A 26,790-nucleotide genomic window follows, 5' to 3' on the forward strand; every position below is an offset into this window, starting at 1 on the left:
TTGTTAGGATCTAGGAAAACATTCTCAAGGATGGCTAGCAAAGGTAAAATGCTGTCCAGGTTTGTATACCTAATTGCCCTTCACAGGCCTAGGTTCCACCCAAAACCAGAAGTGGAGTTTGAAGGACCCAAGAAAGAAGAGATAGGTTCATTTTTCAAATCTGACAGAGCATACAGGGAGGGAAACTGGTCTTTCAAAGGTGCATCCCCAACCCAAAGTTGTTTCTAGAACTCTATTCGGTTACCAGAGTTTAGACCATACTTGATCCAAGGGGAAAAAACTGGAAGCAGATTGTGAATGGATTTCCAAGGAGAAGCAGCTGTAGCCCTTGCCACAATTCTATGATCCCAGCCATTTTCTTCAAGCCCATGTATGCTAGCTACAATCTTAGTCCACAATTTATCCCTTTCATTTGTAAACCTCTACAACCATTTTCCTAGCAAGGCCATATTCCTTTTCTTGATGTTACCAATCCCAAGGCCTCCTAGTTTCTTACACCTAGTTACCACCTCCCAACACACCCTATGATCTCTCTTCTCTTCTCCAGGCTCCCACAAAAAATTCCTTATTAATTTTTCCAAGAAATTGAAGACCTTAGAAGGGATCTTAAACATTGACAGATAGTAGACAGGTAGGTTAGCTAGGGTAGACCTAGTCAGAGTGACTCTCCCTCCTAAGGAAAGATAATTTCTCTTCCAAGATGCAAGCATCTTCTCAAACCTCTCCATTACCAGATTCCAGAAGCTTACATTCTTAGGATTATCTCCTAAAGGGAGGCCCAAGTTTGTCAAGGGCCAATTCGAGATTGCACAACCTAACTCACCTGCATATTCCCTTAGCTCCCTTTCCTCCACATTCACTCCCACCATACAACTCTTATCAAAGTTCACCTTGAGGTTAGATATCTGCTCAAAGAGTTGTATTGCCAATTTTAAATTCCGGATCCAATTTATGTCCCCTCCTTCACGAAACAAAATTGTGTCATCTGCAAATTGTAGATGTGTCAGAAGAACCTCCTCCCTTCCTACTCGCCACCATTTTATCAAATTCCTCGAGTTTGCTCTATGGATCAATCTCCCAAGTACATCGGCAATCAGGGTGTAAAGAAAGGGGGAGAGTGGGTCTCCATGTCTTATACCTCTCAAAACAGGAAAGAGGTCAACCACAGTTCCATTCACCAAGATAGAATAATGAAAAAACTTCTCAACACCTCCAACAGGAAGGACCAATCAACTAGGTCGTAATCCTTCTCCAAATCCAGTTTGCATACCACTCCCTTCTTCTTCGACTTCCTAAGGCTCTCCAGACTCTCATTTGTAATGAGGATCTGATCAGTGATCTCTCTTCCCTCCAAAAAAGCACCTTGGTTGGGTGCAATAATAGCGGGAAGGCCCTTCTTTATCCTGAGAGGCAACACTTTTGCAATAATTTTATACAAGCTATTCACCAGACTGATAGGTCTAAAATCCTTTGGTTGTGATGCCTCTTTCTTCTTTGGGACCAAAGCAATGAAAGTTGATTTCAAACCCGGATTAATTATTCCCCTTCTGTGAAACTCCTCGAAAACTAACCTAAGATCATTCTCCACAATATCCCAGGAATCCTGATAGAATGGCGTTGTGAATCCATCTGGACCCAGAGCTTTTGTCCTATCCATTGAGAATATTGCTTCCTTTATCTCCACTAGATCAAAACTCTTTTCTAACCACTCTCTTTTCTCTGCACTTAGAGTTGGCCATTCCAATCCCTCCAACCACACTCTCACCTAGAGGCCTTCTAAAAATAGATTTGAAATGGTTTACTAAGGCCTTTGCTATTGGGTGGGAGATAGAAAAATCTGGTGTTTCTATCTCCCTTTTTTAGCCACTTACACCTGGATTTTTGCCTCTAACTAATTTCCTCCTTAACCAGGATATCCTCCATATGCCTCCTTAGATCCCATCCCATCTTCCTTTCTTCCTCTCCAAAGGATCCCCTCTCTTCCTTCATGTCCAATTCCTCAATCTGCTCCAGCAATACTTGTTTTCTCTCCTCTATTCATTCAAACTCTAGCCTATTCCACTCTTTTATCAGTGATTTTAGGAATTTAAGTTTCTTGTGGAACCTCATTCTCTCTCATTCTACTATCGGATTCGATTGCTCCCACCACTCTCTGATCTTCTAAATGAAACCTGGATGAGTCAACCACATATTTTCAAACCTGAATGGGGTAGGTCCATCACCTCTCAATTCCTCCTTACTCATCACTATAGGCCAACGGTCTGAAGTAAGTCTTGGAAGTGCCCTAGATGTTAGATTACCCCGATGTTCTTCCCAATCTGTTGAGAACAAAAATTTGTCCAACTTAGAGCATATTGGCCTAGATTGAAGGTTGGACCATGTGAAGTTATTATTTAGGAGTGGAAGTTCTTTAAGTTCAAATGTATCCACAAATTGGTTGAACTTCCTCATACTTGTTGTCACTCACTATTTGGGGTTGTTAGTTTCCTCTATAAATTGCATTACATTAAAATCCCCTCCCACACACCAAGGTTCTTCCCAGAGGCCTCTAATATCACTCAATTCTTCCAATAATTTCTCCCTCTGCCTATAGTCATTGGGGCCATATACACTTGTTAGTACCCATTCATACCCGTTGTCCACCTGTCTGATCTCCTATTAACTCCTCCACACCGATTAGTATTTCTTCTTTCCACAACGTTACAATCCCACCTGAGGATCCCCACGAAGGAGCAGCTGCCCCCTAGATCTCCACACACTCCTTGCCCATCTACAATCAAAATCCATTCTTTTGGATTCCTGAAGCATTACCACATCCGGGTTAAACTTCTTAATCACCTCTTTAATTGTTGCTCTCTTCCTAATACTGCCCAATCCCCTCACATTCCAGCTCAGGATTTTCATTTTAACTTCTTAAACTCAACCCTAACTCCTCCAGAATCTATTTAAACCCTTTCCTTCTATCCCCTCTCACCTCAAACTTCTTGTCCCCCTCAATATCTCTTTTAAATCTCTCAACTTCAATCGACTTTCTTTTCTTGATCTTACTGTCCTCTTTTTTTTTTTTTTCATATAAGCTTTTAAGTCATTCGGATTCTTTAGTTTGCACCCCAACTTTTTCACAAATTCTGCAACTGACTCTTCCCTATTAGTTTCCTCTTTCTCTATTGTTCCACTCTTCTCATTCCTTTTCTCATTACCTCCAACAAACCAACAACCCTTTCTGTTCCGTCTATAGTCCCCCTTTGCAGTTCTTTTGTCTCCACTTCATCCATTAGTCTCTCAATGATTTCCCAAATCTTTGTCTCTCTGCATGTTTTCTCAACCACTTCCTCCCCTTGTAGTCTCACTGTGGCTTTTTGACCATGGGCCTCCCACTCTTGGTTGAGAAGGGAATCTAAAACAAGGGACACATAACACTCATCAGTAGCAAAAACTGAATTGATAGAGTTGAAAGATTTACCTGAGGTCAATTGAGGGTTGTGAGGAGTACGCAAATGAGGATAATTGGTTGTCACTTCCTTTTTTGAGAACTTGGAGCACTCTGTCTCCTCGGTTTGGGGGAAATTATTCCCTATCACTTGATTTACACAAAGACCTCTTCCTGTGCCCAATTGCTTACCTCTTTGTGTTGTACTCTTGTTCAGTTCTGAGTAAGCATGAGCTATCTCCTTTCACCCTTTTGCAATGCACCAGAACTTGGGAGGGGCTCATCCGGTTTTAGGCTAATATCTCCTCTGTTACAAATATTTGCTTCATTAACCCGCACTTCCCCCTTCTCCTTTTGTTCCTCCACCGTATCCCCAATGAACAAGTGTTCCAGATTTAAAATCTCCTTGCTCTGATCTTCATAAGGTTCTTCATCTTCCGATCTGCCTAAACTCTCACACTCTTCCGAGTTTTCTCTGAACTGCAGCTTATCCACCCTTGGTCTGCCTCTTCCCTCTCTTCTGTTTTGTTTCTCATGTAGTGTGGGTTCGGGCGATCAAAACCATGGCATTTCTACTCATCGCTAGCTGGCTGGCTTACCCAGCTTAGAGGTCGGTTTCCCCCTGCCATTCTCGTCCTCTGAAACTCCAAACATTCAGCCGAAATCATCGTCCAAACCTTTCCCCGCCCCACGTGATGACTTAAGTTGTCATGTGGGCCTCTAATATTACCATCGGGTTCCCCTGTTGGCTCACCCATATTTCCAGCCGGTTTGGTCTTCCTTATAACCGGTTTAGACAATGCCTTTCTAATAATATCCGCTTGAACCTTTCCCCTTCTGGTCACGCCAGCATAGGAAGGGCCACCCTCATTACGCATTCCTACTTCAAAAAGATTTGAATTAATAGCCTTAATAGGAAGGCTTCAAAACTTGGGGCACCCCTGTGACTGTTCCTCTTCCTCTTTCACTCTCTCACGCACTACAAGTTTCCCCACCAGTCCTTGAGAGCCATGTGTATGCCATCCTGCAAACTCCTCTTTGCTCTTGACTAGACCTGTTCATGGGCCAGGCCGGGCCGGGCCGGACTCAGGTCGGGCTTTCACTTGTCACTAATGAAAATATACTAGGCCCGAGCCCGAGCTCGACCCGACCAACAGGCCTATAAATTGGGCCTAAGCCTGGCCCTGGTAAAACGCCCAAAACCCGAGCCCGAGCCCGAAGCCCGACCTAATTGAAAAAAAAACAATTTTCCCTATTCAAATAAGAATTAAAAATTCAGATAGTATTTTTTTTTTCTATTTAAATGAACAATGGGCCTACAAGATGGTATTTTTCCCTTTCTTTTATATTTTAAAACACAATTTTACATTCTTAAATCAAAAAATTTATTCAAATAGACATAATCACATAACTTATTTTAAGTTTAATATTAGGTCGGGCCGGACCGGGCTCAGGTCGGGCTATTTTGACAAAACCCGAGCCTAGCTCCGATTTATTGCGGGCCGGGCTTTTTGGCCCGAATTTAAGCCCGTGGGCCTATAAACATGTTCAAGCCCGTCCAGGGGTCGGGCGGGGCCGGGCCGGCCCGTCGGGCCACCCGGCCCATGAACAGGTCTACTTCCGACCTCTGTTTGTCTCCCCAGAGCAACGCCTTAGCTTATGAGGCCAACCAGACCCTGTGCCATGCGTCTTCTAAGTGCATTTTGAATGAACGAGGCAGGTTTTCTGGTTTAACCCCTGCAACCTTTAGTTCCACAGCTCGCAGGTTCCTCATGTTAACCTCCAACAGAACTCCACCCAGAGCTTTGACGGTTTTCCTTGGAGTTGGTTCGTTCCAGAGATTGAAGGGAAGTCCCAGAAGTTTGATCAAGAAGCTACCGTCTCTTGGCTCTACTTTTGATCAATGTTACCTTTATCTTTTTGAAAGATAACTTTGTGTTCTATTAGAAGTGATAAAAAATTATATATACAGATACATTGCAGATTAATTAGGCTAGCAATACTGCTACCTAAATCATTTGCTGGTTGGGATTATAATACCAGATTACAATTTCGCCCCTAATACAAATTACCCCTATTCACCAGTTGTCTTGCAAGTGCTTCAACAACAGAAATTTGATGCTCTATGTTCCATGACCTTGTGATTCTCAATTCTGCTGCCAGCAATTTAGCCTGTCTTAGGGTGTATCTCTGCTTCAACCTCTATATTCTGCAAGTTTAAATTCTTGAGTGACCAATGCCGCAGCTGCCAAAATTAAGCTTAAATACACTTGTAGTTGATGGCTTCCACACCTTTGATAGTTAATGTCTAGAGATTGAATAATGAGCTACGTAATGCCATCCCCTTAAAATGTCATCTTTGGAAAAGGGCTAAAAAATTTCCAACATCTTTTCCCTATTTACCACTCTACTCTATATTCTCAATAACCTTATCCTTGGATCTTCTTTTCTCATTGAATTGCTTTTCTCTTTCCAAAGGACCCAACAAGTGGCTACCCTAGTGCATCTCTAAAGAACCCTCCTCCCTTTAATTGGGTTAAAAAAGGTTTTTGAAGGCAAAGATTCTAGAGGTACTTCAATTTCCAATCTTACCTTCCCACCTTTTAAGAGGTACTTCAATTTCCAAGAGGATAAACTGTTCTCAAACCATTCCACAATCGGGTCCAATAACAAACTTGATGTGCACTTAGCTCAAAGAGGTAAACTGAAGTAATATGATTAGTAAATATACCATGCCATGCCCCACTTCTGCCAGCTCTTCCACTCCCTCAACATGACCATCTGGAATTATGTAACTCTTTCTTAAATTTATTATCAAGATAGAGACCATTTCAAACCGGCACAAGATTCCATGTAGGTTCCAGAGGTGCTTCTGTGACACTTGCAAGAAGAATCCGCAAGCTCTAGCAATTCAGCTCTGTCAAAAACAGGCAATAACTCTAAAATCTTCAATAAAACCTCTTTTAGCCACTTTAGCAATAAGTTTGGCAAATGCTTCCTCACATAAATGAAAGGTAAAGTAAAAAAGGATTACCTTGTCTAAGACCTATAGAGTTTTTGAAATCCAGTTGGAGTTCTATTAAGAAAATAGAAAATTTGGGAGTGGAGTTGCATACTTTCATCCACTTTTACCATCTTGGCTCTTATTATTTAGTTGCTGTTATTGGGCCCAAGGCCCATTAGTTTTGTGCTGATTTAAGTTGCTGTTTTATGTTTCTTTTTGTGTTTTGACAATAGCAGCCCTGTTAAGGGCATATTTGACATTGCACATCTTTTGTTCTTGAGTATAAAAGTTAATGGGAGAGGCGACCAGATTACAATTGGCTTCTCTTCCCTTTCTCTCATCTTCTTCTTCTTCCTCTTACTCTCAAAACTCTTCCTTCTTTCTCTTTAGTTATTTTATTTTTGTTATTTGCTACTATAAGCATATGGCTTCCTATTGTTATATCTGCTGCTTTTTGCAGGAATGCTGTTCCACTTCATTGGTATTGTTTTGGCAGCTATTATTCCTGTAATCTTTGCCATCTTGAGGTTGCTTTTCTCTAGCTATGCAATGAGCTGGTAACTTTCCCACTTCCTGAATTGCATGTTATTTTGAATTATTGCAGTTACTCTATGCAGTTATGGTACTACCTTAGTGGATGGGAATTACACTGGTCATAATTCATAAGTTTGGTCATTGTGTGGATGTTGTGGGAATATGTGAACTTGGTAAATTCTTGCTGTTAACACAAATCAAGCAAGTTATATTTAGTTCTACTCGAAGGCAAAACCCTCTAGTCACTTGTCATTTATCAATAACCTTCTTAGTGGGGATGAGCATCAGGCTGGGCCTTACTGGGCTGAGGTTGGACCAGGCCATGGCCTGAACTCAGCTCAAGGTTCTAGTCCACAGCCCAGTCTGACATCATACTTGGGGCCTTAGGTTGGCCTGAACTCTCATGGTACCAAAATCTTAATATGCAATAAATATTTATATATTTGGAGTTTAGCATATTTTAGTGAATGTAAGAAAATATGTAGACAAAGAGACTTGAACCCATTATCTCTCGGAACAAAGTTAGTACAATACCACTTATAATAATCTCCTGATCAATACACAAAATATGAAATACATGCAAATCACTATTAGTCATATTGGGCCTTGAGTTATCAGGCTAGGCCAAGGTCAGCAAGAGAGCCTAATTCAACTTTGGACCTGTATTTTGTTCCAGGCACGGCTCTATCTTACCTTGGGTTTGGGCCAGGCTCAAGCCGTTATGTCAAATTAGCATAACTTATGGCTGTTTTGTTGGTGCCGGGAAGGATTTGGTATTGTCCTCCATGAATTTTCTTGTTTATTCCAAATGAGGATTTTCAGTTGCATTGATTTTATAAGATCACTGGCCATCATATTTGGGACAAAAAGGTCATTACCTAGTGCTGGTCCAGGCTTCATATAGTCTTGGGAGTGGAGTGGTAACAGACCTGACCTCTAGCATTTTAGTATGAAGTGGCTGCTCTCATACTTGAGCTTGAGTTCTCATGCTTATAAAACATCCCTTCCCACCCCAGATTTATCTAGGCTATCTGCCACACTATTGAGTTCACAAGGAATCCATCTAAATACACAATAGATGAGAGAGGTGGTTTTAATCTCATTTGTGAAGCTATTCGGTCTTCAGGCAATGCTTTAAAAATTATAATCGTAGACAAAATTGAATTGTAAACCGTAAGATTATTTCTATTTTTTAAAAACTTGTACAAAATAAAATATAGATATGCTAAAAGGCAATCTATCTATATATCTATCTATCTATATATGGTTTTAAATAACGTAAATAAGTCATTTTCTAGTAAGTTCTTTAAAACAAGTCACCTTTGACAAATATTAACAAAATAAAATGACAAAGTAGAGAACTAATTCTTTATTGAATTGATTTGAATCGCAAGAACCATCAAATCGTAGGATTCAAACAAAAATCGTAAAATTTTTGTATAAAAGGATTCAGACATAGGATTCAAATCGTATCTTAAATTGTAAGATTTTAACAACATTATCTCCAGGGACTATCTTTCTACTTGTTCATCCAGCGGATCACCAAGCTTGAATCTCCTTCGACCACTATTGATTTCTCTAATCTCATTTTTGAAGAAGCTATTCAGTCTCCAGGGACTATCTTTCTGATTGTTCATCCAGCAGATCACCAAGCTTGAATCTCCTTCCACCACTATTGATGTAATGTTAAGATCCCTAGTGCATCTCAAGCCCTTCTGCTTCAACAGTCTCTGCCTCCCCACTCGGACCACTACAAGCTCAAATTAGGTCACAATTGGACTTTAAAATTCACTCCCAATCCCAGAAAGTCCTCTTGGTTTAAAGTCTTCCTGCAACTTCTGTTAAACTGTAAAATAAAATCACAAGGGGGCCTTGGGGAAGCAATGACACGAGCACATGTAAATAATTGATAAATGCAAAAAATAAGGAAATCCAAGGAAGGTGTCCTAGTTTTGGCATATCTAGAAACATTGTCTTTGAGGTCTCTTGTGACCTTGATGATAGTAGACGACATGTCAGGAGTTTGAGGTTGGTATTCCATAGGGCACATAACCCAACTCTGATTCAGAATGTTTAATTGAAAAGACACAGATCTTAGTTTTACTAGATTACTGTTCTTTTTTTCTATGCATATCTTTATGCGTAGAACTATCTTGACTAAGTGCAGGTTTGCTCACCCACATTTGGCTTTCTTGATGTTTGTCCCCTGCTCACTTGTTGGTTTGTTGATCCCAAGAATTTTATGGAAATGCTTTCCCCTCTCTCAAGATACTTCAGCTCTCAAAACATCAAAGGAGGTATGTGTTTTCTTCTTAGGTTACCATTACACTTATTCAAAGTTTGTACCATGTCTTGTTTTGCAATTGATCTCAATTTTGATACCTAATAATTGCTTAATTGAATTTGGCTTAATTTTGACACAATTACCTTCCTTTTGGCCATAAGGTTATGTTCTAATATACACCCTTTTTTTTTGTGTATGCACCTGATAGATTGGTAGATTTGTTGTTTCACTTGCATATGGCATTCGAGAAAAGCTCCAAAGCATGTGATATACTATTTCTACAGAATAAGTTGACCTCATTTCTACCATATGAGGGTCTTACGGAACAACTAAGAAGTTATAATTGTAGAATGAAAATATGTGCACAGTATGCAGAAATAGTTGCCTTGAGCTAATTGTTTTCTCATTGGTTTTGTCTGAAGTGTTGGTTCGAGTGGTTAAGTGTTGGTGGGCTTAGTTTAACTTTTATGTTTAAGTTCCTTAGTCTATTATGGGCCTTTATTTACTGGGCCTAAACCTGTTTTATTTTTCTTTATTATGTCTAGGTGTCCCATCACTAATCAGGGGCATTCTAGTCCCTTTATGTAATCTCTTATTCTAAATATATATATTAGCTTCTAGGGTCGGCTGAGACACTATTGCCGCCCATTCTCAAACCTCTTCTCTTCTCTTCTTCTTCCTTTTCTGCTGCTGTTCTCCAGCAAACATGGTATCAGAGCTCCATTTGGCCTGACTGGTTACAGCTAGCTTCCTTCTTCTCTCTCGTCTTCTCAGTTCCTTTTTTTTTCCTCTTATCTCTGCCACTGTGTAGAAACCCTAGGACTGACTGTAGACAACAACAAGGTCTGTATCTAGGGTTTCTCTTGGCTGTAGGGCCCAAGGGGAGTTTTTTCCCAAAAGCTTATGGCCTACTAGTTGTTCTGCAGCAGTTAGTAGCCATTCGGCTACTAGAGAGATCTGTGTAGAACAGATCTAGGTAGAAGGACTGAGTAGACAATCCTAGTTGGTGTCTGGGAGATTGAACGAACCGTAGAGGTGGTCACAATCCAGGTTCGACCTCCAGAAGTGGTGTTGTTTTCAGTCCAGAATCTGCTCTCAGCCATAAATGTTGTTTTCGGCCCAGAAGTGCTTTAGTACAGTTTACAGAGGTGGTGGTGTTCCCAGTCCAGAATCTTCTCAGCCGGAAGTGATGTTGTTTTCAGCCCAGAAGTGCTTCAGTACAGTTACAGAGGGTGTTTTCAGCCTTGTAACAGCTCTGGTAAGTCTGAAATCTAGTTCCTTGTGTTGAGATTTCAGCTGTAGTTACTGTAAGAGGAAGAATATGTCTTCAATATCAGGTGAAGTGTCTTCTAAGGACAATAGGACTGGTGGGAGGTCTTCAAACCTGGAAAACCCAAATCTGCATAGCTTGCAGATCACCAATGTGTTGTTAGATGAATACAACTTCAGAGAATGGTCTATTTCAGCCAAGCTTTTCATTACTTCCCGGGAACTTATGGGCTATTTAGATGGATAGAAGAAAGAATCTAAAGAGCATGATGCTGATTACTCAATCTGGTGTAAGGAATTTTCTACTGTTATGTCCTGGCTGCTTGCCTCAATGACTTTAAGAGTGGCTAGGACTGTTCAGCACTTCCCTAATACCTCTAAGATTTGGGAGAAGGTGTCTAAAACCTATGGATAGAGAAAGAACAATGCAAGAATTTATAGGCTAACCCAAGATATTGTTGCATTGAGACAATGAGATGTCTGTTGCAACTTACTTTGCAACTCTAGAAGGACTATGGGAAGAACTTGACCATCATCTTGTACTTGATTGGGAAAACACAAGAGATAAGGAGAGGCATGATAAACAAATTGAAGAAGGCAGAGCTTTTAAGTTCTTGGCTGGCCTGTACTTGGGTGTCAATTCTTGTAAGGAATGAAGAGGTTAGAAGGAAAGAGATGCAAGTTGACACCCAAGTACAGCCTGTTGAGCATTCAGCCTTGATTTCTTCAACCCAAAAGGGGGTAAGCATTCAGACAAGAGGCATCTTAAGTGCTCTCATTGTGGAGGTGACTTTGAAAGAGACTTGCTGGATTCTTTATCCTCATCTGAAACCATTTGCAATAAGGAGAGACAATAAGCCTCAAAGGAGTCAAACAACAAGTGGGAACGTCATAAGCAACAATGGTGAAAGCCCAAAGAACACATCTATAGTTGCACCTCCTCTTATGGGACAGACTACTAACTCCCGCACACCCGAGTCCTTTGATTTCACTGCTAATGAGGTAGAAATCCTTAGCTGGCCATGGCTCCTCTAAGGAACAATTCCCTTGCTTTCACCTCTCTTGCTAGATCAAGTATTGTCTTTCTTACAGTGTAACTAGTCATATAGGGTCTAATTCTTGGATTATTGATTCCGGTGCTACTGACCACATGACACACATGTCTTCTTTATTTTCTTCTTATCATTTGATGTCTGGCCAAGATAAGATGAGAGTTGTTGATGGTTCCCTCTCCACCATCTATGGGAAAGGGGAGGTTGACTTTAGCAAGGATCTATTTCTTAAATCTGTTCTACATGTTGCCAATCTTGCTTCCAACCTCTTATATGTTTCTAAGCTTGCCAAGAATTTAAATTGTAGCATAACATTCTTTCCTACTCATTGTGTCTTTCATGACAGATTAACGAGGGAACGATTGGGAGAGGTCATGAGTCTGGAGGTCTCTATTATTTTGAAGCAGACATTAGTTCAGCCTTACAATCATCTGTTGTCAGTGGTCGGGATAATGAGGAATCAGTAGCTAGGTTACATTTGCGACATGCTAGACTAGGTCATTTACCTTTTTCTTCAATGCTAGGATTGTTTCTTGAGTTGTTCAAGTGTGTTTCGGGTTAGAGTTTGGTTTGTGAAGTGTGTCAGTTGTCAAAACAATGTAGAACTCTTTATCCAATTTCTAGTAATGAAATTCAAGCTTCTTTTGATTTGGTTCATTCTGATGTTTGGGGCCCTTCACCTCTTATTTCTATAGATGGCTTTTGTTACTTTATCAGTTTTATTGATCACTATTCACGATGCACATGGATCTACTTGTTAAAAGGGCGTGATGAAGTGCCATGGATAACCATGGCATTTTGTAAAATGATTGAAATTCATTTTGGCAAGAAAATTAAGCAATTCCGTTCAGATAATGCCGTTGAATATTTTGAAAGCTCCTTGATTATGTTCATGGAGGATGGATGCATGCTACATCAGTCATCTTGTGCTAGTACCCCTCAACAGAATGGGGTTGTTGAGCGCAAAAACAAACATTTATTGGAGACAACTTGAGCCTTACTATGTCAGCACAAGGTTCCCAAGCATTATTGGTCTCAAGTAGTCCTTACAGCATCGTATCTGATAAATCGGATGTCATCTAGGGTGTTGGGTATGAGAACTCCTTTCTTTGTCCTTTGTCCTAACCTTCCAGATTTTCCTCTTCCTCCTAGAGTCTTTGGCTGTGTGTTTTATTCATGTCAAGGATCCTAAGAAGACTAAGTTGGATCCTAGGGCTACTAAAGTGGCCTTTCTAGGGTACTCTCCCATACAAAAAGGTTATAAGTGCTATGATCTAGTTACCAAGAAAAAACGTCACTAAGGATGTGGTGTTTTTCGAGTCTTAGTCCTATTTTCAGTCTTCCGGGAATCCTCTTCAGGGGGGAACTAGTGGGATGGAAGAGGATTATTCTTCTCCCTCCTTTTTTGTGCCTCTTTCAGCCTCGGGCCTTCCATCTTCTCCTCCTGATCCTCCTAGTTTTAGCAGTCCAGGTGAATCTAGTGAGACTCTTATTGAACCTGTTATTGCTCTTGACTACCCAGGTGAATCCAGTGGGACTCCTACTAAACCTGTTACCACTTCTGATGTTGAGGATGTGATTGATAACACTAATAGGCAGCAAAAAGATTACAGAAGAAGGAAAAAAGATCCTCCAACTTATGGCAACAACCAATCGGACTCGGATCAATCTATCTCAATGGTTCTAGGTAATCCTATCATTCATACTTTTGATTTGGATCTTCCCATTGCTCTTCGTAAGCCTACTCGTTCTTGTACTACCTGACACCCCATTGCTGAATACGTTTCTTATTCATGTTTATCTCCTCGTTATTATTCCTTTGTGTTTGCTCTTTCTTCTATTCATGTCCTTGCTAGGTACTCAGAGGCCATGTCTTGTAGAGACTGATCTATGTCTCTTACATCTTCTTTCTTTTTTTGGCCCTTGGGACCACCCTTTTATGTTGTAACTTATGTACACTATCTTTTGTTTTATTATTTCTTGTAAGACAAGGACATAACTGTCCTTTCCATAACATTGTATTATCTCATATATAAGTTAAACATTTCTGGGCGTGATGTTCAAGACAGAACACACCCTTTTCACTCTCAACTTTTTCTCCTCTATTTTGATCTGAGTTGACATGTCTGACCCAAGATGGAGAGAGGCTATGAATGAAGAAATGAAAGCCTTAATGAAGGCCTGGACTTGGGAATTATTGGATCTACTAGAAGGGAAGAGCACTGTGGGGTGTAAGTGGGTGTTCATTGTGAAGCATGAGGATGGGTCCATTGAAAGATATAAGGCCAGGCTAGTAGCGAAGGGGTTTACTCAGAAGGAAGGAATTGACTACAAGGAAAATTTTGCTCCAGTTGCAAAGCTTAACACAATCTGGGTTCTATTGTCATTAGTTGCAAATTTCTCATAGGAGCTACATCAGTTGGACATGAAGAACGCTTTCCTGAATGGTGATCTAATGAGGAGGTATTCATAAATCCTCCACTTGGTTATGATTTTGATGGGAAAGTATGTAGACTAAGGAAAGCATTATGTGGTCTTAAGTAATCCCCTCGAGCTTGGTTTGAAAGGCTCTGTGGGGCCATGAAGAAAGTGGGATACTCACAGAGTGGTGTAGATCATACCTTGTTAATAAAGAAACAGGAGAGCTGAGTTACAACAATTGTTGTCTATGTGGATGATATGGTGATTACAAGAAATGATCCAGAAGAGATAAAAAAGATTGAAGGAGTTCTTGACATTTAAATTTGAGATCAAAGATTTAGGCCATCTGAGATACTTCCTTGGAATTGAGGTTGCAAGGTCACAAGAGGGCATTTATATATGTCAAAGGAAGTATGTCCTTAATCTTCTAGAGGAGACAGGTATGGTGGGGAGTAGACCGGCAAATACTCTAATAGAGCATAATCATTGTCTACAGGAATCGGTTGGAGAGGACTACCCTAATAAAGAAAGATACCAAAAGCTGGTAGTAAAATTGAGATATATATATCTCTTAGTCGACCTGATATTGCTTATGCGGTGCATTTTGTCAACCAATTTATGCACTCTCCAAAGATTCCTCATATGAAAGCAATGGAAAGGATCCTCAAGTATTTGAAGACATGCCTAGGAAAAGGAATTTTGTTCAAAAAGCACAATAAAATTGAAATTGAGGTGTATACTGATGTAGGTTCTGTTGGAGATAGGAAGTCTACTTCTGGATATTGCACATTTGTTGGAGGGAATTTGGTTACTTGGTGAAGTAAAAAGCAGAATGTGGTTGCTAGATCAAGTGCAAAAGCTGAATATCAGGCTATGGCTCATGGTGTTGTTGAACTGTTGTGGCTTAGGACCCTCCTTGGTGAGCTCGAGATAAAGGTTGAGTGTCATCTCAAGCTGTATTTTAACAACAAGGCTGCTATCAACATTGCAAATAACCCAATGCAACATGATAGGACTAAGCATATTGAGATTGACTGACACTTTGTTAGAGAGAGGATTGTCTCGGGTGAACTTTGCATTCTTTATACTTCTTCTGAGATGCAGGTTGCAGATGTTTTGACAAAAGGACTATCTTCAGTGAAGCTCTTAGACTTACTTGGCAAGCTAAACATGACTGGCATCCATGCTTAGCTTGAGGGGGAGTGTTGGCTCAAGTGGTTAAGTGTTGGTGAGCTTAGTTTAACTTTTATGTTTAAGTTCCTTAGTCTATTATGGGCATTTAGTTATTGGGCCTAAACCTGTTTTATTTTTCTTTATTTTGTTTAGGTGTCCCATCACTAATCAGGGGCATTCTAGTCCCTTTATGTAATCTCTTATTGTAAATATATATATTAGCTTCTAGGTCCAGCTGAAACACTATTGCCGCCCATTCTCAAACCTCTTCTCTTCCTTTTCCTCTTCTGCTGCTGTTCTCCAGCAAACATGAAGTATGGTTCAATGTGAGCAGAGCTGAATATGGAAAGCCTAAATGGAAATTAAAGTATTGAAAAGGAAATATAGGAAACTGAAAATTAATTGTTATTTCAGTAGCTGGAAGTACCTCTCATTTGGTTATGTACATCCTGCAGAAACTTGGGATGAGTTTGTGATTGGTTCTGAGTTCTGACACATCTTAGGGCTTATTCTTTGTCCGTTAAAGGGGTTGCTTCCCATTGATTTCAATGGAGTCTCTTATATATTGATCATGAAATATATTCCTCCACTGATATATTGATCATGAAATATTTTTGAGCATTTTCAGATTAACAAAAATTGGCATTATGGTTCAAAATTTGAGTATTTTTTTTGCTATTTGGCTCACCTATTTACCTATATTTCTACCTAAAATTTTGACTGAAGAACTATGGTACATTTGAACATTATCTGGCCATTAACTGGATAAAATCATCTGTCACTTCACAATGACTAATAATTTTTGACAATGACCTGTGAACATTGCAGTTGCTATATGATGAAGCAAGATTTTGGGGAGCATTTGGAATATATGCTGTTATAACTTTGGTATGTAAGCTGATAACCACCCTCTATTTGATGTACTAATCCAAAGTAGCAGAGTAGAGAGTTCGAAACTACTGTCTTTATGTGAGTTAAAATGATCAATGAGTTAAAATCATTGCTGAAGTATTGATAGCGTTTATGCTTTTGCATGTTGGAATGGAAATGTTGAAGCCCGAGGAATGGGGACTCTTCGAAAGGCCGAAATACAATAAAGCCCTTGTACAATGAGAAACTGAGCAGAGGATGACTAATCTGCCCAATACAGCCAAACCCCCAAAACAATCTCTAGATCCAGTTGGCAGTTACAAAGGGGGAGGGGGACTCTTGAATCATGATAAAACAATCTCTAGGTCCAGTTGGCAGTTTAGTTAAATTTGTTCCATTTTTTCTGTTTCTATGAAAATTTGGTTGATTGATTAACACTAGAAAATTTACTTTTTAATAGTAAATCATAGAAATAGAGCCTGTCAAAACTTGCCGTGCAGTATGTACTTTGTTGTTGATTTTTTTGCTGCTTCCTTCTTGCATTTTAAATGATGTAACAGCCTAATTAGTGCATCATTGTGCGGTTAGGTGGTTGTGTCATTTAGTTAGGTTTAAACCCTTTTATTTATAAGTATAGAAGGGTCAATTGTTAACTTTCCACAACTAGAAATTAGTTGCTGGGACCTGGCAAGCTTACTAGAAAAAATATCATCATTAATCGATCTAAAATCTAACCAAATCCTTGCTGCCCAGTTGAGAGGACCAGCACCACCTAGAGTTCGAGCTTTCTGTTGGGAGGTCTATCACAACAAAATTAACACTTAGGAAAATTTGCAATGGAAAAGATCTTCCTGGTATCCGTCTCTTCGTATTTTCCCAATGTGCAAGGCTAATGGTGAAAATTATTTGCATCTAGTAATCTCCTCCAGGGTTGTCTGCTACCTGGGACAATTTTTTCTTGTTGTTTGGGTGTGGGTGGAGGCTGCCAGCTGATCTGAAACAACTGTTTGTTGCCTCCTTTACTCCATCAACAAAGAGAGGATGGATTCTGTGGAGGTGTGCAAAGGTAACCATCTTATGGTGTATTTGGCAAGAGAGGAGCAATATCATTTTTTAATGATAAAGAAATGGGTAAGGGTAATCGTTGGTAATATTGCCATCAAACTGGCTAATTGAGTTAAGACCGAGGAGCTGTTTGCTGTATACAGACCTAACCTGATATCCTTCCCAATGATATAAAAAATAATTTGATATCCTTCCCAAGGCACTAATGTTGGATTCCTAGGGAACTCAATTTAGTGGTTGATGGTTTAGCTGAGGGTGTTAGAAGTTTTTTTAGTGACAGCTCTTTGCAATCCTAATATTATATACTTGTGCAAAACCTCTTTACATGTTCAACTCAGCCTTAATCCCATCCCAGTTATTTGGACGCTTGTTCTATCAAGAGTCGTGGCTTTTTTTTTGTAAAATTCTAGGTTCTTAGATCATTTCTTATCACTTCAACATTAATCCCAACTATTTGAGGTTGTTGGCTACATAAATCCTCCCCTGCCACTGTGCTCTATTAAGAGTCACGTTTTCTGTCAAATTGAAGTTCTTAGATCCTATCATTTACATCCTTCCCATATACAACACAATTGATTTTGTTACTTTAACCAACCGAAAAAACACTGGGAAGAGAGTATGACTATTCAAACAACAATGAAGTTTCAGAGATAAAATTTTGATTCTTTTGTTAACTTGGAAAGAAGGGACTGCTTGTCTTTATACTGGTTGGGTTCCCCATTAGGTGTAAAACCCTAGCAAAAGGCCTGCAGGAGTGGCAGGGGAGGATTTATGTAGGTCAGACTGCAGGCTGTAGATTAAGCTAGAGAAGGCCTGCAGGAGTGGACTCTACACTTCCACAGACACTCCTGTTCTTTGACCAAAAACAATATATCATAAAATGACAGCTTCTGCTTTCTTTTAGACATTTTTTTACAGCTAATATGAGCATATTAATTTAAGAGATACTTATGCTGTTAAAAAAGATTAACTATACAGCTATAGACAATTGAGATCAATAGGAATAAGAGAATTAAATTGTGTAATAAGGTTTGTCTATTTGTAAATGAGATAATATATAAAAACCTAAATAATGAGAATATATAAAAGAGGAAAAACAAGAAAATGATGAGCTATCTATTCGTATATGAGATAAATAGTAAATCTGGTGCAAATTGAAAGATATAAAACTGTAAGGGAAAGGATTTAATTGCAGTTTGTGCGTTGAGGATATACAATTCAATGTTGAAACTGTCCATATTAGACATTGTTTTACTTTTTTTTTTCATTGTTCCGCTCACTTGTATACAAGAAATGTTGCTCTGGTATATGTTTGCTTTAAATAAGTCAGTCTGGAGGTCCTTACAGATGGCGTATGCTGATCTCAGTTGATCAGAAACCTGATAAAACTTCAGTAGGAAAACAAAGAAATAACAGAAGAAGAAGAGAAGAGAAGAAGAATGAGAAGAAAGGGCGCAGAACTTTTATTTATATACTCTTATTAAAACCATGAACATAAAGACACCTATGCCCCTGCTGCCCAACTCACTCCTTAATCAATAATGATAGAAATAATAATAGGCCCAGTAAGGCCCAGAAAACTAATAAACAGAAATAATAATAGGCCCAAAATAATAATTAAATAAAAGGAAAAAACAACTGATAATGGCAGGGACTTCACTAAAACTAGTCTATTTCTCCACACTCCCCATCAAGTTGGGAATAGATATTAGTCATTCCTAACTTGCATAAATCTGTCTCCAATTTGACTCTTGTAACTGCTTTGGTGAAGAGATGGGCCAGCTGCATATCGGAGGCAATATAAAGAAGGCACACTTCTTTGGAGGCAACTCTTTCCCTGATAAAATGCCAATCCACCTCAATATGCTTGGTTCTATCATGTATCAGATTATGAGCAATATTGATAGCAGCCCGATTATCACAATACAACATTAAAGGCTTTTCATATTCAACCTCCAACTCCTCAAGTAGTGATACCACAACACTTCAGCCACCCCATTAGCCATAGATCTGTATTCTGCTTCAGCACTTGAACGAGCAACAACTGTTTGTTTCTTACTCTTCCAAGAGACAAGGTTGCCCCCAACAAGAGCACAGTACCCTGAGGTAGATCTCCTATCATCCACATATCCAGCCCAGTTTGCATCACTGTACACCTCTATCTTCATATGACCATTATTCTTGAAGAGTATACCTCTGCCTGGATACCTTTTTAAGTAGGCAAGTATCCTCTCAACTGCAAGAAGTTGGGATGTTCTGGGAGACTACATATACTGATTGACAACACTAACAGCATAAGAAATATTTGGGCGTGTTAGACAAAGGTAGAGAAGCTTTTCAACCAGCTGTTGGTACATGGGTTTATCTTCAAGTAATTCACCCACTTCTACATTTATCTTATGATTTGGCTCAATTGGTGTATCTGCTGGCTTACTTCCTGTGATAGAACAAGAATTAGAAGAAATTGATGTCTTTCTATTGAGAAAGTAGTACATATATATACAACCTTGTAGATACTAAAAAGGAAGAAAATCATACAGCCTTGCAGATACAAAAAAGGAAGAAAATCATACAGCCTTGCAGATACAAAAAAGGAAGAAAATCATACAGCCTTGCAGATACAAAAAATGAAGAAAATCATACAGCCTTGTAGATACTAAAATAGGAAGAAAATCAAAGAAAGAATAATTCCTATAATCAAGCTATTCCTAATTGGGCAAATACTGCATATTTACAGCCTATAATTTCGTAACACTCCCCCTCAAGATGGAGCATAGATGTCAATCATGCCCAGCTTGTTACAAATATAAGAAATCCGAGCTCCATTAAGAGCTTTTGTAAAGATATCTCCCAACTGCTCTCCAGTCTTCACATATGCTGTAGAGATCAAGTTTTGTTGAATTTTCTCACGAACGAAATGACAGTCTATCTCGATATGTTTAGTTCGTTCATGAAAAACTGGATTCGAAGCAATATGAATCGCAGCTTGATTATCGCACCATAGCTTCACTGGAACTAAGACTTTAAGACCGACCTCAATTAAGAGTTGAGAAACCCACATAACCTCACACGAAGCTTGTGCCATTGCTCTATACTCAGTTTCTGCATTAGATCGCGACACCACATTTTGCTTCTTATTCTTCCACGAAACCAGATTACCACCAACGAAAACACAATAGCCAGTAGTGGACTTTCGATCAATCTTGGAACTTGCCCAGTCCGCATCAGAAAAACACTCAATGTTATTGTGACCATGATTCCGATACAGTATCACCCATCCAGGAGCTCCTTTCAAGTAACACAAGATTTGTTCTAAGGTTGCCCAATGATGCACTGTAGGAGAGGACATAAATTGACTTACAATACTAACTGAGTAAGCAATGTCTGGACGAGTCACTGTGAGATAGTTCAACTTTTCAACTAATCTTCTATATCGTTCAAGATCATCAAAAGCATCTCCATCCTTTGTGAGTTGCTGGTTAGGAAGCATTGGAGTACTGCATGGTTTGACTCCCAGTTTCCCAGTTTCTGTTAACAGGTCCAAAACATACTTCCTCTGAGACAGGAAAATGCCTCTTTTACTCCTTGCCACCTCAATCCCCAAGAAGTATTTTAGGTGCCCCAAATCTTTAGTATTGAACTAGCTCTACAAGAAGGATTTCAAGGATGAGATTCCCTTCGTGTCACTCCCACTGATAACAATATCGTCTACATATACAACAAGTAGAATGATGCCAAATGTGGGTTGCTTATAGAAAGCAGTGTGGTCAGATTTGCACTTCCTCATCCCAAACCTCTCTACTGCCTGACTGAATTTTCCAAACCAAGCTCGAGGACTCTGTTTTAGTCCACACAGCGATTTTCGAAGACGACAAACTTTCCCAAACTCCCCCTGAGCAACAAACCCAGGTGGTTGCTCCATATAAAGCTGGTAAAGTGGCCAATCATATGTAGCTGCCAGAGAAATAAATAATCGAACTGAAGTCAATTTTGCCACAGGGAAGAAAGTATTAGAATAGTCCACTCCATATGTCTGTGCATAGCCTTTGGCCACCAGGCGATCCACTGATCCATCAAAATTAAATTGACTGCAAAGACCCACTTGCATCCAGCCGCTTTCTTACCAGCAGGTAAATCGACCAGATCCCAAGTACCACTCTCAGTGAAGGCATTCATTTCCTCGAGCATGGCATCACGCCACCCAGGATGGGATAAAGCCTGGTGAACAGTTTTGGGAATCCCTACAGAATCAAGAGAGGCAACAAAAGAACAAGAAGTAGAGGACAAACGATCATAGGTAACATAAGAGGAAATTGGATAAGTACATTGACGTTTACCTTTCCGAAAAGCAATAGGTAGATCAATATCACTGGGCATTGGATCTAATGACGAAGAAGAGACCGGTGTCGGACTTGTCACAAGAGGATTAGGTCGTCGAGAATAGACTTGAGTAATAGGTAGTTTTGGTTGAGAAGGTGGTGGTGGGGGTATTGGAACAACACTACCGTCTGAACCGGTGACGTGATACACTGGTAGATCATCATCCTCTTGTGGACACACAGGTGTAGATGGAGCAGTAAAGAAAGGAAGATGTTCATGGAATGTAACATCAGCTGACACAAGGTCCCTGTTCAAGAGAGTAGAAAAACACTTGTACCCTTTTTGGAGACGAGAGTATCCCAGGAAGACACATTTTAATGACTTGGGGTCCAATTTGGAAACTTGCGGATGAACATCACGAACAAAACAAGAACATCCAAAGATACAAGGTTCAACAGGAAACACAGATTTATTAGGAAACAGAATCTTATAAGGGATCTGATCATTTAGAACAGTGGAAGGCATGCGATTAAACAAAAAGCACGCTATAGAAACAGCATCAGCCCAAAACTATTTAGGAACATGTGTTTGAAATAAAAGAGCCCTGGCAGTTTCAAGAAGATGTCTATTTTTTCTCTCAGCCACTCCATTTTGAGATGGAGTATCAACACAAGATGATTGATGGACAATTCCATTCTGAGTCATGTAAGTCTGGGTTTTTATTTCAGCACAAAAGGTTTTAAAATATAAAAGCAACTCAGAACGAGATTTCATTAAATAAAGCCAAGTCATACGAGAAAAATCATCCACAAAGGTAACAAAATATTGAAATCCAGTCTTAGGCATAATAGGACAAGGTCCCCTAACATCTGAATGTACTAACTCAAAAGCATGACTAGCCCTTTTATTAACTCGAGAAACAGACGTAGACGATGATGTTTTGCAAACTGACAAGACTCACAATCTAAAGAAGATACATCATGAAACTGAGGAGATAACTTCTTTAACAAAGGTAAAGATGGATGCTTCAACCGACAATGAGCTTCAAAAGGAGATAAAGTACTGGAACAGGCAATGGTCTGAGGTTCCTGGGTATCCAAAATGTACAGACCTCCTGATTCTCGTCCTTTACCAATAATCCTCTTCGTCATAAGATCCTGAAATAGACAATGATCAGGAAAGAATGAGATACAACAGTTAAGAGTACGAGTGAGTTTGCTAACAGATACCAAATTAAAAGAAAATTTTGGTAAACTCAATACAGATGACAAAGAAAGTGTTGGTGTGGGATTGATAGTGCCAGAACCAAGGACAGAAGAAATAGAACCATCTGCTAAGGCGACTGAAGAAGGAAAAGTGTTTGATTGGAAAGTGGAAAAGAGACTAAGATTACCTGTCGTATGATCTGTTGCACCAGAGTCAATGACCCACTGAGAGGAAGAAGAAAGAAGACATGTATTGGTTTTACCTGACTCAGCAAGGGCAGTGATGGACTGAGAGGAGTTCTTTAATGCCTCTTGATACTGGGTAAATTTCACAGTCTCATCTGCAGAAATTGTAACGGTCTGATTTGACGATGGATGAGGAGCATCACTCGTAGTTACAACATGAGCTGACTGAGACCCAGAAGACTTCTGGTTTTTCTTTAGCAATTTCTTGCAAGTCCTTTTAGTGTGTCCTGGTTCATGACAATAGTAGCAAACTACTCCCCCTGTGGCCTGAGTTCCAGCATTCCAACCACTATTTTTTTTTTTTATCAATAACATTTTCATTAATTCATCAGTAGAAAATTTACAAGTAGAAGGCAAACACACTTATCTAGTCACAAAGAACTTCAAGAAAGGAAAGAAGAAAATACAAAGATACAAGGGCACTAACATTACAACTTAGGCCAAAACAAGGAATCCCTTTCTACCCCTTGTTTTGCTAAATTGTCAGCTAGGGAATTAGCTGATCTCTTAATTCAACATGTCTTAACTTCCATCTCCCGCACCAGCCATTTGAATTTCCTCTTCTCATTGTTATACTTCCAAAGATCATTTTGTTCTTTGGTCAGCCACCCTATCACCACCTCTGAATCCCCTTCAATTATAAGTTTCTTGATGTTCAATTCCTTAGCTTTCCGGGCTCCTTCCATAACTGCACATATCTCAGCTCTATGGGAGTTACCCACTCCAATTGGGATTGAGAACATAGCAGAGATGACCCCATTTTCATCTCTAAAAACACCCCCGATCCCTGATTGTCCCGGGTTTCCCCTATTGCATCCATCAAAGTTTAATTTCAAGAATCCACTAGGTGGGGGGTCCAAGCCACACTCATTACTGACTTGGTCTGCGTGCAACTTGAAATTTCACCCCACTTCCTCAACATGTCATCCACAGTATAATCTGTGAATATTTCCAGAGATTTTAGCCACTGTACCGCCCTAAACTATATGATAGCATTCCAACCACTATTACTGCCACCTCTGCTACTATTCTGAGAACGAGACCGGCCAGTTGATCCACTATTCTGACTGACAAGTGCACTAGGTTGTTGTATAGGTGAGGTATGGGAACCAGTATCTGTACGAAGGACCCCAGTAAAGACCTCTTTTAAAGAGGTAATCTCAGGATTAGACAAAATCAATGACTTAGCACCATCAAGTTGAGGATTAAGGCCAGCCAGAAAACTCAAAATAGCCATCTGTTCACGTTGAGTCTACTGAACTTTGATATCAGTACTGAAAGGTAACAAGGCATTCAATTCTTCATAAGTGCGCTTGAAATTCATGAAATAGGTCTGAAGAGACTGATCTTGTTGTTCAGCCCAATAAAATGTCTTGCAAACATAAAAAATACGAGAATTATTTTCTTTATCAGAGAACAGAAAAGCCAAATATTCCATTAGTTCTTTTACAAACTCACAGTGAGAGACATGACCGACGTACTCATTCTCAATATAATTGCGGATTTGCAAAAACAATTGAGCGTCAATCCTTAGCTATTCAGTGCGGGTCTCATCAGTAGGAGGGTTCTTAGTCAGATGGTTGTCCTTAGAGATACTCCGTAAATACAAACGAACAGTCTTACTCCAGTCTAAATAATTAGTTCCATTTAGTTTTTGTTCAGTGATCTTAGACAAAATGGGGATAACACTAGGCATAGCCAAGTTCTTTTGTTCAACCGCCATCATAAACACAGGAAAATAAACTTTTAACAACCAGCAAAGCCAATAAAACAGAATCGGCAGCAGATGCAACACCCAAACAGCAAGAAACCACAACTGGCAGCACCGAAATATCAACTGTATAAAAAGAACAGAGAAGAAAGACTTTCCTGATGGGCAAACAAACACCACAGGAGTAAACCGAGGCTGCTGTGCTACTCTCCGACCTATTGCAGACTTGAAAGCCCTCTCCCGATCGAAGTGAAGAAGAGATGGGTGAAGGTGGGTAGGTCGATCTGGGATTCCACTTCCACTGGTAGGAGCGCGAGATGCAGATGTCACTCGGAATGGGTGACCTAGAGATTGCAGTTGTTGCTCACTTGGGCAACGTAAAGAATTCAAAGCTGCTCACTTGGGCAGCAGAGGGAAGAAAACCAGAAATTAGTTTTAGACTGGAATTGGTGTCTCCAACTCTGATACCATGATAGAACAAGAATTAGAAGAAATTGATGTCTTTCTATTGAGAAAGTAGTACATATATATACAACCTTGTAGATACTAAAAAGGAAGAAAATCATACAGCCTTGCAGATACAAAAAAGGAAGAAAATCATACAGCTTTGCAGATACAAAAAAGGAAGAAAATCATACAGCCTTGTAGATACTAAAATAGAAAGAAATAAAAAAAAAGAATAATTCTTATAATCAAGCTATTCCTAATTGGGCTAATACTACATATTTACAGCCTATAATTTCGTAACACTTCCCAATTTTCCAATTTCTTCTAAGAGATCAAGGGCATATTTCCTTTGGGATATGAAGATACTATGCTTGGATCTAGCTACTTCAATTCCCAGAAAATATCTCAAATCCCCTAGATCTTTTACCTCAAACTCCTTACTAAGAAGCTTCTTGAGAGAATTTATTTCATCACTATCACTACCTGTGACCACAATATCATCCACATATATGGCCAAGAGAGTTAAAGTTGAACCTACTTTCTTGAAAAAGAGAGTATGATCAGATTGAGCCTGTGCATACCAAAATTTTTCCAAGGCATGTCTAAACCTATCAAACCATGCCCTTGGAGATTGTTTCAAACCATACAAGGCCTTCTTCAATCGGCAGACTTTTCCACTGTCTTTATCATAGAACCCTGAGGGCAACTCCATATACACTTCTACCTGTAGATCACCATTAAGGAAAGAGTTTTTAACATCCATCTAGAACAATAACCAAGAGAAGTTTGCAGCAAGAGACAACAACACTCTGATTGTATTCATTTTGGCGACTAGTGCAAAGGTTTCTACATAATCAATACCATAAGTCTTGAGTGTATCCCTTCGCAACCAATTGAGCTTTGTATCTTTCAATTGACCCATCTGCATTGTACTTCACTGTAAATATCCACCTGCACCCAACCGGTTTCTTCCCTTTTGTTTGATTGACTATCTCCCAAGTATCATTTTTGACAATTACATCCATCTCGACCTTCATTGCTTCCTTCCACTCAGGTACTACTAAGGCATCCTGTATAGTTTTGGGGTACAGAAGAAGCAATGGATACCAAAAAGGACTTATATGATGGTGAAATATGGTCATAAGAAAGAAATTGAGAGATGCAATGGGCAGTAGATGAGGTGCAGCGATGCTTTCCTTTGCGTATTGCATTAGGAAAGTCAAGATCATTTGTAGGAGGTTGAGGTTCAGTGATGGTAATAGGCATATCATCTACAAAAGTAGTAGGAACAGAGGGTGAAATACCTAAATCTGGTGTTGTAGTGGAAATTGGAGGTGGCCCGGACTGTTCATTATTGGAACCAACCTGCTTCCACCATCGTCTGTGAAACACTCTCAACTCCTTACGCTTTTAACATCCCCCCTCACTACACTCCCCTTCATTGACAAGAATAGGCAATGGAACTTCTTGAGCAAAAACACCCTGCTCACCACTCTCCCCCTGGGTGAAGTCTTAGAGTAATAAGGGACATCCTCAAAGAATGTAACATCCATAGACACAAACATATCCCAGAGACTGGATTATAACAACAAAGCAAGTGCACCCAAAGGTCTTAAGGGGAATAGTGAACTGGTCTTTATCATGATATAGAAGGTTAAAAGATGCTTTCATGTCTAAAACCTGTGAAGGAACTCTGTTGATAAGGTAGACAGCTGTGTGGATGGCTTCCTCCCAAAACCAAATGGGAGCATTAGAAGTT

The 26,790-nt window shown here is 39.7% G+C and overlaps 1 protein-coding gene across 2 annotated transcripts in view; it reads left to right on the plus strand.

Moving 5' to 3' along the window:
* Window positions 1-26,790, plus strand: part of LOC148862512 (Zn-dependent exopeptidases superfamily protein) — a 77,575-nt gene that overhangs the window by 34,582 nt on the left and 16,203 nt on the right. For both annotated transcript variants that reach the window (XM_088975978.1, XM_088975979.1), the window contains exons 11-13: window positions 6,895-6,991; window positions 9,136-9,265; window positions 15,996-16,055. In XM_088975978.1, the coding sequence (XP_088832104.1) occupies window positions 6,895-6,991; window positions 9,136-9,265; window positions 15,996-16,055 (287 nt within the window). The remainder of the gene's footprint in view (window positions 1-6,894; window positions 6,992-9,135; window positions 9,266-15,995; window positions 16,056-26,790) is intronic.

Source organism: Nelumbo lutea, chromosome 3 (assembly GCF_056320005.1).
Source record: "Nelumbo lutea isolate HS-2025 chromosome 3, American lotus-T2T, whole genome shotgun sequence".
NCBI lineage: Eukaryota > Viridiplantae > Streptophyta > Magnoliopsida > Proteales > Nelumbonaceae > Nelumbo > Nelumbo lutea.